Source organism: Somniosus microcephalus, chromosome 19 (genome assembly GCF_052327205.1).
Source record: "Somniosus microcephalus isolate GS21.2 chromosome 19, FLI_Smic_1.0, whole genome shotgun sequence".
Classification (NCBI taxonomy): domain Eukaryota; kingdom Metazoa; phylum Chordata; class Chondrichthyes; order Squaliformes; family Somniosidae; genus Somniosus; species Somniosus microcephalus.
Genome location: NC_141005.1, coordinates 52,610,225 through 52,629,948, shown reverse-complemented (window position 1 = coordinate 52,629,948; position 19,724 = coordinate 52,610,225). Strand labels below are relative to the sequence as shown.

Below are 19,724 nucleotides of genomic sequence, written 5' to 3'. Positions count from 1 at the left end.
ATGGTGGAAGGTTGTTTTTGTGACTGGAAGCCTGTGTCCAGTGGGGTACCGCAGGGATCGGTGCTGGGTCCCTTGCTGTTTGTGGTCTACATTAATGATTTGGATGTGAATGTTAAAGGTATGATCAGTAAGTTCGCAGATGACACGAAAATTGGTGGGGTGGTAAATAGCGAGGAGGGAAGCCTCAGGCTACAGGACGATACAGATGGGTTGGTCAGATGGGCGGAACAGTGGCAAATGGAATTTAACCCTGAAAAGTGTGAGGTGATGCATTTTGGACGGACTAACAAGGCAAGGGAATACACAATGAATGGTAAGACCCTAGGAAAGACAGAGGATCAGAGGGACCTTGGTGTGCATGTATATAGATCCCTGAAGGCAGCAGAACAGGAGGATAAGGTGGTTAAAAAGGCATATGGGATACTTGCCTTCATTAGCCGAGGCATAGAATATAAGAGCAGGGAGGTTATGATGGAGCTGTACAAAACGCTGGTAAGGCCACAGCTGGAGTACTGTGTGCAGTTCTGGTCGCCACACTATAGGAAGGATGTGATTGCTTTGGAGAGGGTGCAGAGGAGATTTACCAAGATGTTACCTGGGCTGGAGCGCTTCAGCTATGAAGAAAGACTGGACAGGCTGGGGTTGTTTTCCTTGGAGCAGAGAAGGCTGAGGGGGGACCTGATTGAGGTGTACAAAATTATGAGGGGCATAGATAGGGTAGATAGAAAGGAACTTTTCCCCTTAGTAGAGGGGTCAATAACAAGGGGGCATAGATTCAAGGTAAGGGGCAGGAGGTTTAGAGGGGATTTGAGGAAAAACTTTTTCACCCAGAGGGTGGTTGGAATCTGGAACTCACTGCCTGAAAGGGTGGTAGAGGCAGGAACCCTCGCAACATTCAAGAAGTATTTGGATGAGCACTTGAAAGGCCATAGCATACAAGGCTACGGACCAAATGCTGGAAAATGGGATTAGATTAGACAGGGCTTGATGGCCGGCGCGGACGCGATGGGCCGAAGGGCCTCTTTCTGTGCTGTATAACTCTATGACTCTATGGTCTTGTCAATTATTTGGCCTCAGGCCCACCCCTAAAAAGAGAATAAAAATAACACCCTGAGGGCTTACCCACGCAGACGGTGGAGGGGAGAGCTAAACAAAAGTTGGGCTGGTCGAGCGCTCTTTCGAGTGTGATCTCATGCTCGCCAACTCAGAGGTTCTAGACGATAGGAAGAGAGGCCGCAAGCCAGAGAACTGTTCACGCACGCCAGCCGCCTGTCCGATCGGGTCCGGTCCAGCTGCTTGTCATGGTCATATGTTTTTGCTGTATTACTAGTGTGTTATATTCTGTCCTAAACTCCAATTAAACACAATATACCCACCATATTGGTTTGCACTCGATCCTGTTTACCAGAGATACATGAATCTCTACACAAATATCATTTCTGGTTAGTAGCTAATCATTTTGTTGCCCTTCACTTTCAGTCAGGTGCACCAATCATTAAGAAGATCTATAGATAAAATGCAATGAAGCTGTAAGAACACCTAACTCTTTATGCACTGATTAAAGCTAATGATGACTACTTAGGAACTAATGTACTGAGAGTCAGCAGATTCTACGTGCTCTTGATGAGTTAGTTCACATTTAGTATTTTCCATATTTAGCTTCAAGTGACTACTCTTTCCTTATTCTAATTCATATCATACTCAACATTCCCAATTGTGTCATTTTGCAGCAATACCAATATTCTCTTAATAATAACACAAGGTGGCTAGAACCATTTTTTCTTATGGAGCAACTCACAAACTGTGACAATTTTATGCTGTGCAACTTAAGTCCACTACAGTGAATTGAAAATGCTCAAGTATGCACTTTGTGATCCTATAAAGCCCTCAGTGAGTCACAACCTGCATAAGTTACAAATTCATTAGGTCTGAATTTCAGTTTCCAAAAGTAAAAACAAGTAAAAATGACCACTTTAATGATAATACAGTACGCCAATCTCTGTTTTATTTATTCCAACCTCCAAGAAAGCATGGGGGAAAAAATCAGTATCGCCCCGTTTGGGGTGCGATTATCAACCGGGCGCAAAGTTTAGCGCCTGCCGCTAATTATCGCCTCCAACTGCAAACTTGGCTTTTATCGCCCCTGGAGGTGATTGGAACACTAAATCAGGCGCTGCACACCTGTCTTAAGATGCAAAGGCCGAGGAGCAAGGCACTAACACAGAGCGGTGGCGAAGCTCATGTGATGTCAGTCAGCGATGGAACACAGACACACTGTCGCCGGCCAGTTCTTAAAGGGGAGGGTCGATCTTGCTCTCCATCCACATCCTGCTCATTGCAGCCTTGAATCTCGGCCTGGAGAGACCTGTACATCAAATCTGTTGGAAAGAACTGTAGGGGGTTTTGGTTTGGGGATTGTGTCTGGCCAGTCAGTCGTGTCTGAGCTGCTCCAGCCCCGTGCGGTTCGAATCGCTTCCCCTTTGGTTCTGACCACCGGACTTATTTACAAGTAGCGATATAGACAAACGAGACCAGTGGTTTGGTGCAAAGAAAACCAATGTTTATTAAAAATAGAGAAACAATTACTATACAGAGAAAAATCACTATGGATGCAACACAATTACACTTAATAGGGGAGGAGAAATGGACACATCGAGGGAAAATGACTAAAATGACACTTTAGCAATTCCCCTCAACTCCCACCCTTTGCACCTATCTAGATTGTCTTGTAATGGGCCAGAAAATTGATGCTCACCAGTCTAGGAGGTTGAAACGCCTGCTCCGTGCCCTGTTGCCTGCCGATGTTTTAGGTTTTCACCGCCCCAAAGCAGAGATACCCCAGTAATTCAAACGTAACTGCGGGTATCCTACTTCCCTGCACGGGCTCTTCGTCGACGATCCTCTCGCTGGGTTGATGATATGGCAGGGCACTGGAGGCGAGGCGGGAGAGAGAGAGAGAGAAAGAGATGGCTTCCCGAGGGACTAGTTATACCCTTCCCGGTAGCCCTTATCTCCCGCCAGATCAGCTCGTTTCTTTTGTCTGATCTGGACGTGTTAAAACTCATACAAAGGGTACCGATCTGGGCCCATCGACCTGGATGGCCGGTTAATCGGTTTTAAACGTCTCACCAGTGTTCCCCTTTGTCCAACGGGTTTCGTGATAGGGCCATTCCAGTCTGAATGCCCCGCTGATCGTTTGTAAACAGTGTCGATGTTCTCTAACGAAGGTCTGAAATGCAGCTAAGCTTGTCCCATTACATATTGAATAGGCCTTGCCTGCTCTTGATTGTCTGTGTAAACAACCTTGATGGGTTTTAATCAGAGGCCCAAATGCCACTGGGTTTGCTTCTCATGCATAAATGCAGAAGGTCTGTCTGCATTCGAGTTTCTGGAAAGTTCCTTCTCACAGTCATCGGAATCCAAGTTTGTGAGTCCAAACTGAAACTTACAGGCCTTGGCCATGAGGCTGACCGCAGCCATCTTGTTGAGCCCTGGATTTTAAACTCAGTCCAACCAGGGTTTCTTTACTAAACCAAAAGTAAATCTTCGGGGGAGACATGAAATTTGCGAATCCTTTCAGAACAAAGGAGAGGACCAGGGAAAGAGCTCAGAGTGCAGCCCCCATATTCTCTTTTAAATCGATGCAAGGAAGATCAAATCAGAAAGAACCTGCAAAGTGCTGCTCAGTACTCCTCAACACAGCTTTGAATATCTCCTGCAGTCTCTCTCTCTCACTCAAAAAGCATGGTGCAAAAATTTTGCTGACTAAAAAAGGCAGGAAGTGGTTGCCTTTAAATAGCGCTCCCCTAGTCCCTTCCCCACTGCAAAACACTCCCCTCAACCTGTCGTTGCTAGCGGCAGGCGGTAAGACAGGGACACCACTCAATATCCAGTCCGGGGCGCTACAGGGGCATTGCACACTCGACTGACGTCACGATCTGCCGGCGCAGGAGATCGTGGCGGTAGTGTTTAGCGCCGCCGCAAAATGTCTAGTTAATTTCGTGAGCGGCGCAAACATCGCCGTGCATGGGCGCTAGTTGCTTTGCGCCCCATTAGCGCCCTCTTAAGGCACTAACGGGAGGCACAAACCAACTGAATTTTTCCCCCCATAACTCTGCACAATTTTTCAAAAAATGATTGGAAAAGCATGCCAAGTCACATCATCATTTCCAATATACACTCTTAGTGGGTGAGGGTTCCCATTGGGAGCGTGGAATCGGAAAATCACCCCTTCTATTTAAAATTCAAGGTTTATTTTCCAAACTCAAAGAAAATCTAGCTGCATAAAGGTTTGAAGTGCTCCCTTTTTATTGGGACAAGGTACAGACATCCCTTTACAGAATACCTCTACTTTAATTTTTTTTTTACATCACTTATCCTTTATATCTTTCCCTATCTTTTCTTACAAGTTTTTAGTTTTGTTTAATGTAGCTCACCCATCACCCCTGTGCTCGCTGACCTACATTGGCTCCTGGTCCACCAACGTCACGATTTTAAAATTCCCATCCTCGTGTTCAAATCCTTCGATGGCCTCTCCCCTCCCTATCTCTATAGCCTCCTCCAGCATTACAACCCTCCGAGAACTCTGTGCTCCTCCAACTCTAGCCTCTTATGCATTCCCCACTTCCACCGGTAGTGGGTCCTGTTGGTTGAGGTCACTATCCTGCCTATTTATGGGTGTATAATTACAATCAAGGTTGAGGAAAGACCATCAGGCCCATTAAAGCTCACCCTATCCATTAGACAGTGCAACTTTGTTGCTCATTCAGTTCTACTTCTTTGCTCGTCTGCTTTCTCCTGCTGGTTTGGTGTTTGGACAAGTGTGGGGAAAGCAGATGAGGGTAGGGGCTGTGCTGAATGAGCTTCCAAGAATGAGCCCAGGCTACCTAGTATTCTCTCAGTTCCAGGCGGAGACTAAAAACTTCCAATTCTTTTAAATTGGGATATGTCTAATTGGTTTTTCACTCATTGGTTGTGGAGAGAGCTACACTTTGCCTCAATGGGGGAGAATGCATCCATGTGTAGCTCTTGCTATCTCTTTATCATTGTGTTTGATACTTTTTACTTTATTCAATTTTCTCCTATATCTGTTTTATTTTCTGTGTTTTATTTATTTCATTTTTCTTCGTCCATTTTACTGTCTATTTCTGGACGCTTCTGTATTTTTAACTTCAATCTCATTCAGAACTGCTTTAACTCAACTTTCCAAGTGACTCCTTCTCCTTAGGCATTGTTTCTCTTGAAAGTGGCCGTTCCCTACACAGTAATATGCCACTTTCAGTCCCTGAAGATCAATATGCCACTTTCATTTATGCTCAGATATCGTGGATGCAACATGTCTACAGCTATCAAATCTGAGCCATTACAATCACCACAGCCTGCAATGAAAAATAAGTCACTTATTGAGAGAATTTCCAACATATGTTAGGATGATGCCTGGAAACAGCAAGAATGATGAAAAGGAAACTTTGCAAGCTATTATGCCAAGAATCCACATTGTTAGAATAATTACCCAAATACAAGAACTGCAGTCACATTGCTGCACCAATGTTAAAAATGTAACATGGTTATTGCTTTGCAGTTTATTAACATGAAACATTTTTCTTAACTAAAAAAAAAAGTTCTGAGCGTTCCTCAAATCTTGCTTGGTGATAAGGAATATTAGGAATTTACAGAAAGTCAGTTTTATTGAGAATGAATTGCAAAAAGGTTCTGAAAGTGTGGTCTTTCCGCAGTTGAAGGGCTAGACTTATTGTCACAACTTAGGAGCCACACATTCTTGGAATGAGATGTGCACTCCAGATGCATTCTTCATTAAATTAATAACAAGCCAATATAAAAAAAAAATAATCTCAATGTAAATGCAAAAGTCCGATGACATGGACCGCGGTTAGAATCCATTAATGTCTGTGCTCCCATTATAATTGTTGATTCAGACATCACATTAGATTCCACAAGGATTGTGTTAATTATCTCTCAACATGATTTTGCTCAGTTCAAAATTCCAGAAAGTGAATAGGTGGCAAAGTAAAGAGACATAGGGGGGAATTTTCACATGAAAAAATGGGTGGGTTGAAGGCGGTGGGGGGGGGGGGGGGGGGTGGGGGGGGCGGGGGGAAGTTAAAGTTTTGAAAATCTAAAACCCGACCCCAACCCGCCTACTTTCACCTTTTACTCAGGCAGGATGGGGGGCGTGCAGCCAACCCACTTCAGGAGGCGGGTTGGCATTTTAAATATTATAATGAGGCCTGAAGACTCTGCTTTAACCTGCCTTGCAGGTTTAACTGCTGGCGGCCGGGGATCCTGGGGCTCGGGATTCACGGTAGCTGCAGCGAGGCGAGCACAGGCTCAGGGAGCAATCCTTGGGGGCCGGGAGGAGCAGAAGTGCTTCCTCCCGACCCCCAAGATCACCCACCAGCAGCCGCCCCACCCCCCGGGGTCAGGGATCGGACCCCACCCACTGGGGATCAGACTCCCACCCCGGACCCCACACCTACCTGGTCCTGTGGCGTCCTGATCAGCATTCCCTGCCCGACTGGAAGCCAGCCTGTCAGTCAGGCTGACTTCCGGGCGGGAAACCTGCCGATTACATCACACGCATGCTGTGGAGTTAAAACTCCAGGTTTCCCACTATCTACCGGCCACCCCCGCTCCAGATGGGTGGGAAACGACAAAATCCAGCCCATAAACGCTGATTTTTCAAGTGTTTCCTGTGCATATCAGAAAACCGTGAGCAGTGGGCCTGTGATTTTCTGATACGTGCTCATGGCAGGCAAGGTACCTCACCACAGGTACCACAGGACTGGGAAATTTTGCCCTATTGGGCAAAATACACTGATTGCAAGAAGTCTGTTGTGAAATGTCACAATGTTTAATAAAAGAGAAAATACATCAACAGAATTGCTAATTTAAAGAATAAAAGGTAAATAAAAGCAAGTTTTTCTCTAGGTAAAGAACCAGAGATGAGCATCCAAATCAAAATTGATATTGTCCTTTTAATTAATAACATTGAATTCCAGGACCAGTGTGAGGAGTTTTAGAATACTCATTTTGATGGGAGTCACAATCATGAAAAGTCAGCCACAGGCATGAGCCCCTACATTAACAGTTGCGCTTCTGCAGACAGAACTTCAATTTTTCTTGATAACAAGAAACAGTTGCTAAATATTCTCTGTATACGAAACAGGGGAGGCTTTCCTCTTTGTTGTGCCTGAAGAACACTCAGTTCCCAAACAAATGGTCAGGACCTGGAAAATTCCAGGCAACTCTCAACTCACAGATGCAGTGCTGGACCTGTTGGGGACTCAGTAGGAGTTCAGAGAGGAATATCAGCCTTAATACCTAGAACAGCAAGATAACTTATCAATTCAGAATATTCTCCATGGTTTTACAGCACCTTCAACCTGCTCCCTTGTGTAAAATATTTATACATTGATGTACGGCTAACTTACAAGCAGATCTGCTAACATTAACATAATAGTCATTTGACGTTGTGTTATTTGGTTAAACTATCCTCCATATGAATGGAGGGAAAGTGTTGCTCTACAAGTATAAAATGATTGTAAATTTTGTGATACAAATCAATGTTATGATTCAAAATTACTTTCGATATCAATAAATTATGAGGACAGGTTGCATAAACTTGATTTGTATTCCCTTGAGTTTAGAAGGTTGAGAGGTGATCTAACCAAGATCTCGAATATGATAAAGAGATTCAATAAGGTAGATACAGAGAAACTATGTCCTCTGGTGGGGGAAATCCAGAACATGGGGACACAATCTTAAAATTAAAACTAGGTCATTTAGGCCAGGAAGGAGTGAAATCAGGAAGAACTTTTTCACACACAAGGTAGTGGAAATCTGGAACTCGCTCCCTCAAAAAAGCTGTGGATGCTGGGACAATTGAAATTTTCAAGACTGATTTTTGTCAGGGAAGGATATGATCTGTACCTCAACTGAATGGTCTACTCCTGTGCCTATATTCCCAATATCACTGACTTTTTTTGTCTTGTGGACCCCACAACTTATGTCCTACAGCATCAATGAAATGAAATATAGGTGGTGTAAATGCAGCTTAATCAAACAGCAGCTTGGTTTTATGTTATAAGACCTTATTCAAAAATTAATTTGCAACTCTTCAGGGCAAACATATTATTCAGTTCATTGAGTGACAATTTAATTTGACAAATAATTGGTAAAACCATGATTAGTTGTACATATTTAGTCATAAAAGCCTGGAAATTATGCTGAGCGATATTTTCATTCACACCCTTATCACTATTGTATCAAATTCTTTTGTTTGATATTTTAGCGTATTAACCTATTCAAAACAATATTGGACGGTGAAATTTCATTTCAAATTGTTCCTTTCGTTTCTGCTTTTCCAAGATGAAAGCACGAAGAAAACATGGAATGAGAAGCAATCATTCAGAGCACCAGGCCTTTTACCTTCCCAAAGACCATGTCCAATTTCCCTGACATGGATTACGCCCAACTTATTGATCCTCCTGAAGTAAATAACAGAATCTAAAACTTAGCAGAAAATTTAAGTTATAAAGTTTCTCACCAGCCCTAAAGGTGTCATGGATCCAGCAAAGTTTGAAGACATCAATCAAACATCACATTCTACCTTGCTGATCCATGACAGCTGACATTCTATTCATCACAGCTTCAACAGGACAGAATCCATGTACAGGAAACTCTCGATTTACCGGCACCTAAATAACCGGAAATCTCTGTTAACCGGCAAAATTCAGGAGTAGGTTCAGGTAAGTTTTACTTCATATTACTGGCCGTTCCTGGATCTGTGGCTGTGTAACCGGGGTTCCTGCACCTGTTGCTAAGCAACAGGGATGCCTGGATCTTGTGGCCGGGGTTCCTGCACCTGGGAAGCCTGGATCTGTTGCTATGTACGGGGCTCTCGTACCTTTTACTATACCTCTCTGTAATCTGGACTTTTTGATAAACCGGCACCACGCTGGTCCCGTTGGTGCCGGATAAAAAAGAGTTTCCTGTATTCCACACAGTATTTGACAATCTGGCCTAGGTTTTCCATGTTTGTATACATACATGTATACATTCTCTCTGATTCTGTATTTTGTATTACTTTTTGAATGGGCTTGTCTTCTTTTTCTTTTCTGATCCTCATTGCTCCCTATGCCTCTCTATTTTCTTGTAAATCCACTTCTAAATACAGTAAATGTATTCTTTATGTTTACATTTCCAGCCCTGACTCTGGCTGCAGTTGGAGCTGAGAAGAGTTATGGGTCATATTGGGTCTGGCAAAGCAGAGAGACTGAGTAAGACAAAACTTTGGCAGGTGGTTACACTTGGAGGGAAAGGGGAATTCGGATCAGGCAGAAGAGAGAAGCCGTGCTGGTCTGGACCTGGTTGCCTGGGAGAAAGAAAGGATTTTAAAAAAGCAAAACTCTAAAAATAATTTAAAAGTAGAAATAAAATTAAATTATAGCAAATGATTTTAAAAGGTAAGCTAGTAAAAAAAAAGACTAAAATGTTTTAAATGGCTGACTTTTGATTTTGACAGAATTGATTGGTCTGTGGTGACATGATCATTCTACAATCCTAACTATTTGCTCTCTAGAGTCACACAACTCTACACACATAAAACTCTGTACAGACATAAAAGGCTGGCTTTTTCCAACCTCAGCGGGTTCAGGGTGGGCGATGTCAGTGTGGGGACCTCGCCTCTGTCTGGATCCCGGCCACCAACAAGATTTTACGATGATGGGGCGAGGTTCCCGGCCAATTAATAGGAAGTGGGTCCGATGGCGTCATTTGATGACGCGTCATCAACCGGTTTCCTTAAAGGGGCCATGTCCAAATTGATTTTGATGGTTGTGCTGTCCGTGTTCTACAGCATTGAGGTGCTGCAAACACTGACAATCACTGCACAAAGGTGCACGGCTGCACCCAGGCTCTCCCATGACTCCCTCCATATGCTTATGGAGGGAGTTACAGCACGCAGAGAGGTTCTCTTCCCCTCCAATGGGTGGAAGAGACCTCCCCAGGAGACCAATGCAGCCTGGTTGCACATTGCACAGGAGGACACAAGCGGGGATGTCATCAGGAGGGCCAGGCTGCAGTGGCGCCAACCTTTCAATGATCTCAGTAGATCATGAAACGTTACTGCAAAGCCAGACACAACCTCATCCTCCTGTGCCACTCCTCACATCCCCATCACTCTGCCTTCCCTACCCTACACCTGCACATCCTTACTCACACCAACTTACCTTGCACCTCCACCCATCCCTCTCTATCTACATTATCACTTCCCCATTTCACTAGCCACCCCTCACACTCACCCTCATCCTAGTCCAATCATACCAACTAATAGCACACAAAGGTGGGCACTTGGATGTTTTAGCCAATGTTCATGTAAACTATCTGTTAATGTGTTGTCAAGCATTGAAATCCTTATTTTCACCACTTTGCATTCACCTTTGAAAGGGTTTTGGTGAGTTCCAGTGAATGGTGAGACATAACGTTGCCCCCCCCCCCAATGGTGATGAGTGTGGAAGGAATGACTTGGACATTGTAGGGGTGCTTTATGGTGCTGGTGTGGGGTGGTGCCAACCTGGTGCATTATGTGGCAGCCAGGGTGTTCAGTGTTAAGTGAAGCAAATCTGGCCATGGTGAGGCCATCGCTGGTGTCCGGGTGATGATGCCCTGTGTCCAGTGCAGCAGCAGTTGATTGCAGAGAAGGTTGATGTGGATGTTGGTGCTGCTGGTGTGCTCCACCATTAGTTTTGCAAAAACAGCATCTCGCTGTCTGCCTCACCACTGATATGCATTGAATGGTGTAAAGTTGTTGTATGTGTGCGGTAGATACGAACTAAATGCAGCACAGAAAGATAAGTCAAGTCATTTCAAGCCTAAGTACCCTTTTAACAATGTGATAAGTGATAATAACTGCCAATCAACCTCTCTGGCACTAAAAAAATAACTATTACATGTATGGAGTCTTATATTCATTCAGGTTTTAATTGTTGTTGGAGATTTTAAAATGTCAAATTTGACTTTTTTTACTTTTCCTTTCCGGCTCTTTATTTTTCTTTCTCTCTTAATCCAATCTTTCTTTCCCTCACTTTATTTCTCTTTATGTACCCAATTTGGCATTGAATTCACCCATTCTAACTTACACTTCTTTCTCAGTCCTTGTGCTGTTAATTTCACAACCTTCAATCTAATTCACTACGGAGATACACAGTTGATGCCTTGTTCACTCAGGTCCCAGATGCCATGTGACATAAGAAAACTGCAGGTAGACTATCCTTTATCCGAAAACCTTGGGACCAGCAGTGTTTTGGTTTTCGGAATTTTTCGGATTTCAGAAGGTTTTGACAACAAACACTGTTGCTTAGCAACAGCTTGTAAACACTCGGGCCCTGCCTTGGAAGCGTCTCTGAAGCTGTTGCTAAACTACAGAGACTCTTTCCACAGCCTGACTGTTTAAAAAAATGCTAGGGGAAGAAAAAAAATGCTAGGGGAAGAAAAAAAATGCTAGGGGAAGAAAAAAAACCTAACAAAACGGCTGCTGATTTCTGCCGTTAGATCGAGGTTTCTGGCTCCCCCTGCTCCGTATCTGAATTCCTTGACTTAGCAGGGGTCTGGGGCTCGACTGCCGCCGCCAGTTGTGGGAAAGCCGGATATCGGCTGACTCCTACACTAAGCTGGCCCGCAAATCAGGTCGGGGGCGGGGGGGGAAGAAAAGACTATCGGACGGGCCGCTGTATTGTTGGGTTCACTCTCCCGGTACCTCCTTCACACTGCCCGGCTCGGCCTGCAATCTCCTACCCAGGAGGGAACTCTGTGACCCTCTGCCCTGCTCACAGGGAAAGGCAGAGCTCCTGGACCACTCCTGTCATGTTTGGCGCCACTCTGGTCATGTCGTGCGCACGACTTACGCTCCACGAAAAAACTTTCGGTTTTTAGAGGTTTTCGGTTTTCGGAAGTGCGGATAAAGGATAGTCTACCTGTACTAGACACTTGGTCTGAGTATTAAACAAGGCTTTAATCAACTGTTTTTCAACATGGAGATCTAGTTGTGTCCTTCTAAAGAATGTCCTGAGCAAGCTGGGCCCATGCCCAAGTATTTATACTCTCCCTGGACAGCGCCACCAGCAGGCCGCCCAGTATTACTTCATAAGTCATTTCCACATGAATGACAAGATTCATGTCATTCTTCCCGCCTGAAAGATTGGAAGTCCGGCGGCTTCCTTCTACTGAATTAATCGGACTAAGAATAGACGCAGTCGTTTGGATCTCCGTTGAAGGCCGGAAGTAACGTCTCCTCGGACATTGTTTTGGTCCCTGGGTCGCTTGGTTCTTACTGGCGGGCCGGCAGAGTCCATGTCGCCTTGATCGATCTGAGGGGGACTGGGGAGATCGTGGCTCCGGGTGCGGGCCCCCACTGGTGCAGAGCTGGCTTCACCCTGCTCAGTAGTCGGTGACTGACCGGCATCCTGGCTTCGGGTGGCCATCCCACGGGGAGTGCTCTGTTCCCCGGGCTGATCCGGCGGAATAGCTGGCAGATCCCTTGACGTACCGGGTAGGGCATCATCCTCAGAGGAGCGCAGGGTATCGGCGTCATTAATACGGATCCCACTATCGATTGGGTCTGTGGGACCGGTTGGGCAGGGAGCCAGATCCCAAAGTGACACTGTGGATTCCCAGCCATCAGGGTACCGCACGTGCGCGTACATGGCAGTTGATTAAATTGACGTAAGAAAACTACTAGGCACTTGATCTGAGTATTAAACAAGGCTTTAATCAACTGTTTTTCAACATGGAGATCTAGTTGTGTCCTTCACTAGTTCCTGTTAAAGAATGTCCTGAGCAAGCTGGGCCCATGACCGAGTATTTATACACTCCCTGGACAGCGCCACCAGCAGGCCACCCAGTATTACTTCATAAGTCATTTCCACATGAATGACAAGATTCATGTCACCATGTTTCCCTCAGTGCGCCGTTATCAGTTCGCACTTTCAGCAACTTGTCACATGAAAAATTTAAAAGGGCAAGTACAACTAACAGCAGATGCCATTAGATGCCCTGCTCCAGCAAAATTTGGCCCAATATTTTACAAACACAGTTGTTAGCAATTGTATATTAACAGTGTGCCAAAGTTTGAAAAAGGGCATTGCTACGCCAAAAGCTTATTTAGATGAGAAGAACCTTCACATGTTCAGCTTGATTTTTTACTATGTTATTGTCTTCAACGTCTACGTAGCTATTGGAAGATTTAGATTAAATTAATTTCATCTTAAAATGTTTTTCTATTAAGACGGCATTGTTGAGATAACAGTCGGTGGTCGAGACATAAAGTTCTAAGAGAAAGAATAATTAATTAAGAGTATTTAACTTACTTTGGGGTTTGTGTTTCTTCCACTCGGTTTCCTAGCTGGAACTCATGTGATTTACTTCGGTGTAGTGCAGTGAAGCCAGGGATGAGGTGAATCAGTTTGCGAGAAGTTGGCGGAGGAGTTCCAGGTGGTTTCAATTTGTTCCTTCTCCTCACCGGTGGCGTTCCCGGAGGTGTCATTGTCGTCACTATTGGAGGGGTTCGAGGAGGAGTATGAATAGGATGCCGCTGTCGTGGAGACGGTGGCAGGGAACTTGGTCCAGTCTCTAATGTAGGGCAAAGTCCAATCGGATCTCCAATGGTCAGTCTATCTGCGTATGTACAAGAGGGTCCTAGCACAGGCACTGAATGGAGGTCTTGCTGCATGAACTTTGATGGGAACTTGGGACTGTGTGCGATATGGCATCCAGGCCACTGGACAGGTTCTGCTTGGCTGACAGGAGTATTCTCTTTCCCAGTTTCTGTTGTAGGCCACTGGATAGCCCAGTCCTGGCTGGAATGGCTACTCCCTGCATTTCAAAAACACAAGATGCTCATTAAATCCACCAAATATGAAAACAATGAGAACATTATAATTAGCAGTCTTAATTAACAACCAGCCAACTATGTCACAATTTGACTTGGCTACAACACCATTTTTCCTAAAAGAAAAAATAGCCGTTAGTGTTAGTGAATCAGGAGTGCATGAAGTTGACAATTTAGGCAAATGTTCAGCTTACTTCTTGCTAGCAGCTTAACTCTGGGTTCTGACTGCATAAGTGCCTAGAAGCAGTATGGGACCAGTTTAGCTATATTCATGACTAGACTGTGTTTTGGTCTTACTGTGCACAGTTTTGGTCTCCTTATCTAAGGAAGGATATACTTGCCTTAGAAGCGGTGCAACGAAGATTGATTCCTGGGATGAGAGGGTTGTCCTATGAGATTGAGTAGATTGGGCCTATACTCTCTGGAGTTTAGAAAAATGAAAGGTGATCTCATTGAAACGTACAAGATTCTGAAGAGGGATTGACAGGATAGATGCTGACAGATTGTTTCCCCTGGGTGGAGAGTCTATAACTCGGGGGCATAGTCTCAGGGTAAGGGGTCGGCCATTTAAAACTGAGATGAGGAGAAATTTCTTCACTCAGAAGGTTGTGAATCTTTGGAATTCTCTGGCCCAAAGAGCTGTGGATGCTCAGTCATTGAATATATTCAAGGCTGAGATAGATTTTTGGGGGGAGAAATTGCACACCTTTGTGCCTCCTGTTATCGCCTCCGGGGGGCGATAATGGGGCGCTAACCACTTTCCACCTGGCCGCAGCGAGAATATCGCCTCCCGCTAAATTTAGCGGGAGGTTTACGGCGGCGGTATGGTGTTGTGCACCAATCTCCATCATCGGCATGGAGATCATGATGTCATCGTCGTGCACATCGCTCCGGTTGCGCCCCTGACCCGAACTACAGTTCCGCCTCCTGCAACATCGCTGGGCGACAACACCGACAGCTGCAGGAGGCGTTCATCGGGAGGCCAGGCACTTCGGGGGCGATACTTAAAGGCGAGGTGGCCGAGGTAGGGAAAACGATAATCAAATGCTTGTTTTCTGGGTTTTTTTCCTTTTTTCCCCAGTGCTCGATCAGTCTGGCACTCTGCTGCACTGCATCGGGCTGGATCGCAGCTGCTGTCAGGGACCAGGTAAGTCGTTTTCCATTGCAGAGCCTGCAGTGATGGCCCTTCCCTTTAAGGGAGAGAAAGGCCTTCCAACGTGGCAGCGCTGCACGCCCCGCCTGCTGCCTGTTGCACTCCAGGAAGTTAGTGGAGTGCTTGATTTAGCGCTCCACTTCCTTCCTGGAGCGCAAAACCGAATTTTTTAAAAGTTAAGAAATATTAGTGCCTGGCGCTAATTTTTTCAACTTTTAAAAGTTAGCGCCCCAAACAGGGCTAAAATGAATTTCTCCCCCTTGGACTCTAAAGGAATCAAGGGATATGGGGATAGGGCAGGAAAGTGGAGTTGAGGTCGAAGATCAGCCATGATCTTATTGAGTGGCAGAGCAGGCTCGAGGGGCCGAACGGCCTACTCCTGCTCCTAATTCTTATGCTCTTATGTTATGCTCTTACACTTCAAAACTACTTCATTGGTTGTAAAGCACTTTGTGCCGTTCTGAGGTTGTGAAAGCCGCTATATAAATGTAACTCTTTCTTTCTTTCTTTCTTTCTGTTTCTTCTTGAAATAAGCTGTCCTCTGAACCCATGTCCTGTTATTAAAGACACTGGCCTAGAAATTCAGTTGGCGCCGCGCCAGGGCTTTAGCGCCGGAAAGTTAGCGCCGGCGCTAAGTCCCCCTGCGCGCGCCAAAAATTCAGTAGCGCCACGCCCAAACGGCTGCCGGCGCTACTGAAGGGTGTTTGCGCCTGAAAACTGGCGCTACGCGCCGCATTGCGGCGCTATTCCGGCGCTGCGGCGCCCGATGCGGTGCGGCAGGCTCGGGAAGTGCAGGCCTCCTCCTTCAGTTAAGGAGGAGCTGCCTGCACCCGCCCGCTGGCCGGTAAAATCGCCACAAAAATGAGCCCGGCACCTCGGGGAAGTGCCGGGCTCGCAGCCGAGAAGCATCTGTTCCGCGGGGGGGGGGGGGGGGGTGGGGGAGTCCGGGGAGGGAGGTGCGGGCAGGCGGCCGGCGGGAAAGCGGCCGGCCGCTGCTCCACCTTTATGCGCCAGCGCAAAGTCGTGTAAGACTCTGTTGCCAGAGTCTTAGTTGCGGCTGCCACGGGCGAGGCGGCCGCAACTGAATTTCGGCGCTGGGGCCCGTCGGCATGGCAACCGGGACGCTGCGCACACCGATGACGTCATCGGTGCCAGCGCAGCACTACCGGTCTACCGCCGATTCCAGGGCCCCAGGGAATTTTTAAACTGGCCATAACTCCGGCGCTAGGCCCTCCAGCGCCCCAGATGGGGCGCTAGGCCTACTGAATTTCTAGGCCACTGAGTGGCATTATAAGCTCATTCTAATTTGGTTGTTAATTTTGATAAAGTATTGTGTACTTTTTGGTAGGAGAAGTGAGATAACAGGAAGTTGTGTCACTCCATTTCGTTTAACCGACATTTTTTTTCTTTATTTTTCATCAATTTGAGATATCTGTGTTGGGACTGTCAGCATCAAGGACACCTGGGTCAGGTACAGTATCGATATGATAAAGGGTAAAGCTCCATTTACTTGCTCCAACAATGTGCTTTTAACCTTTACCTGCATAATAGTCCCGGCACTTCAAAACATAAATCATATGTGAAACCGTTTGAGATGTTTTGATATAATAGGCATGATATTACTACTATAAACTCAACCTCAGAAAAGCACCTGTGCCCCATTAGCATGACATTTCCATTTCCTACGCCATCCGTTCATGTAGCCTGCCCAAAGTCGACCTCAAATTTAGTACCAATTAATCCCAAATATAGGTCAGTTTTGTGCTGTAGACATTTCAGATCCTGAACTGAGTCTGCCAAAACTCATTCTGTTTGGAATCTTTGCAACCACCAAAGAATTCACACTTTCAACCCAACAACAAGGGCTGAATTCAAACTCAAGACCCAAAGGTGAAAGCGCAGTACTCTATTTCATTGCATCACCCGTCCCTAGCTTCATAACCTTCTATCAGACTTCAGGAACCACTAGTCCATAGAGATTGGAGCAGACAGCAGCTTTGCTAAGCAGAATTAAAATACTGAATAACACATCTCTCCTCAGTTCTATTCTCTGCAACTGCTGTAGTTCTGATCACATGCAGTATATTTGCAAATGAAGCAGCTTCATTGCTTGGCTATTATTTTCTGACTCTGATCTCATCCAAATAATCTCAACAGGAACTGTAGTGTAAGCAGGGCTCTGGATAGATCCCTTTGCTTATTAACTTGAAATATCCAAAGGGATCTACCCAAAGTCCTGTAATTTACTGCAGTCTACTGGTTGATGTACCAATACAGTGCACAAAGAGTGATTAAACATTGATTCCTGACCACAACTTTCCCATATGGTCTCTGATGTAATAAAACTCACTACGCACTTGGTTCGAGTATAAAGCAAGGCTTTAATCAACTTGTTTCAAAACATGGAGGTCTAGTTGTACTTCACTAGTTCCTGTCTTGCAAAATGTCCCTGGGCGAGCTGGGGCCCACGCCCGAGTATTTATACTCCTTGGACGGCGCCACCAGCTGGCCATCCAGTGTTATTTCATGAGTCGTTTCTTCATGATGATGAGCTTTATAACAGTGAGTTTCCAATCCCAGCTAACCTGAACAAAGAGAAAAAATTTCCCCAGACTGTAAACAAAACATGATACAGTTAACCAAATATCCACATTCACCTCTCAGAAGCTTAACAATGTTTTCAGAGCAGCCCTGGAAGTAGGGTGCTTTCTCAGTAAGGGATTGAAACCCATTCATGGTGATGGGGTGGTATTAACAATAAGAAATAATATGAAGAAACAATGATTTGATAGTTTTCATATGCATGTAGAATATTCAATTACTGATAAAAAAAAAAGTTAATTACATTTTTAGCTGCACCAGAAAAACGTTTTTTCTGCACAAAAGCAAGGAAGTTATGCTGAACCTGGTTAGGCCTCGGCGTGTCCAAGTTTGGCCACCACGCTTTAGGAAGGATGTCAAGGCCTTGGAGAGGATGCAGAGGAGATCTTACAGAATGATACCAGGGATGAGGGACTTCAGTTATGTGGAGAGACTGGAGAAGCTGGGATTGTTCTCCTCATAGCAGAGAAGGTTAAGGGGAAATTTAAATGAAGTGTTCAAAATTATGAGTGGCTTTGATAGTGTAAATAAGGAGAAACTGTTTCACTGGCAAGAGGGTTGATAGCTAGAGGACACAGAGTTAAAATAATTGGCAAAAGAACCAGAGGGGAGAAGAGCATTTTATCACGCAGCGATTTGTCATGCTCTGAAATGCACTGCATGAAAGGGTGGTAGAAGCAGATTCAATAGTAACTTTCAAAAGGGAATTACAAAGGAAAAAATTGCAAGGCTATAGGGAAAGAGCAAGGAAGTGGGATTAACTGGATAGCTTTTACGAAGAGCCAGCACAGACATGATGGGATGATTGGCCTCCTTCTGTGCTCTTTGGTTCTATGAAGCGCATTCTCCAATTCCATCCATTTTTCTGTTGACAGCTTGAGTATGTTTACTAAATTAATGGTCTTTAAGTCTACCCAGGTCAATATAGAGAGGCGAGCTTCCAGTTAGAGATTTCATTACTCCTAACCTCTGCATATAGCATACCTTTAATCAAAAGAATAGGCTCACTCCTCAAGCAGATTTTTTGCTTTCCTGAGTAATGAGGAGACGGGGCATGAGATTAAAGAGATGCAAATACTTAAAGAAAAGAAAGAAAATGCTTGCATTTATATAGTGCCTTTCACGACCTCAGGACGGCTCTTAGCGCTTTACAGCCAATTAAGTACTTTTGAATTGCAGTCACTGTTGTAATGTAGGACGTGTTATCAAAATTGTTTTGGCTGTAAGAACTTAGAAATTATTTTTCAGCCCTGCAAAGGCTTTGTGGAGCAAAGGAAGCTGGCAAAAACCATTGGGTAGCAAAGGATGTGATTGCTTTGGAGAGGGTGCAGAGAAGATTCACCAGGATGTTACCTGGGATGGAGTGCCTCAGTTATGAAGAAAGACTAAACAGGCTGGGGTTGTTTTCCTTGGAGCAAAGAAGGCTGAGGGGGGACCTGATTGAGGTGTACAAAATGATGAGGGGCATAGATAGGGTAGACAAAGAGGAACTTTTCCCCTTAGTAGGGGGGTCAATAACAAGGGGGCATAGATTCAGGGTAAGGGGCAGGAGATTTAGAGGGGATTTGAGGAGGAACTTTTTCACCCAGAGGGTGGTTGGAATGTGGAACTCAATGCCTAAAAGGGTGGTAGAGGCAGGAACCCTCACAACATTCAAGAAGCATTTGGATGAGCACTTGAAATGCCATTGCATACAAGGCTATGGACCAAATGCTGGAAAATGGGATTAGACTGGACAGGGATGGATGGGCGGTGCAGACACGATGGGCCGAAGGGCCTCTTTCTGTGCTGTAAAACTCTATGACTCTATGACTCTATGATGGAGCAGTCCTGCACTCAACCCCCACCCCTCCCCTCCCCACTGTTTAATAGGTGGTGAAGTGGACACGTTGCTGCACGAGGTGCATACCAGGAGAGGAGCCCTGCTTGGCGCACAAAGGTACCCTCCCCAAAAGACTGCGGTGGAACATGCCTCACGGGAGAAGGTGGTGGCGAAGGTCATCACTGTGTACACTACCCGCAAGACCCAGAAACAGATGCAGAAGAAGGTGGCACACCTAAAGG

The 19,724-nt window shown here is 45.4% G+C and overlaps 1 protein-coding gene across 1 annotated transcript in view; it reads right to left on the bottom strand.

The window, feature by feature from the left end:
* ksr2 (kinase suppressor of ras 2) overlaps window positions 1-19,724 on the bottom strand; it is a 568,763-nt gene that overhangs the window by 305,594 nt on the left and 243,445 nt on the right. The window contains exon 4 of the mRNA XM_085961784.1: window positions 13,386-13,890. Within this exon, the coding sequence (XP_085817910.1) occupies window positions 13,386-13,890 (505 nt within the window). The remainder of the gene's footprint in view (window positions 1-13,385; window positions 13,891-19,724) is intronic.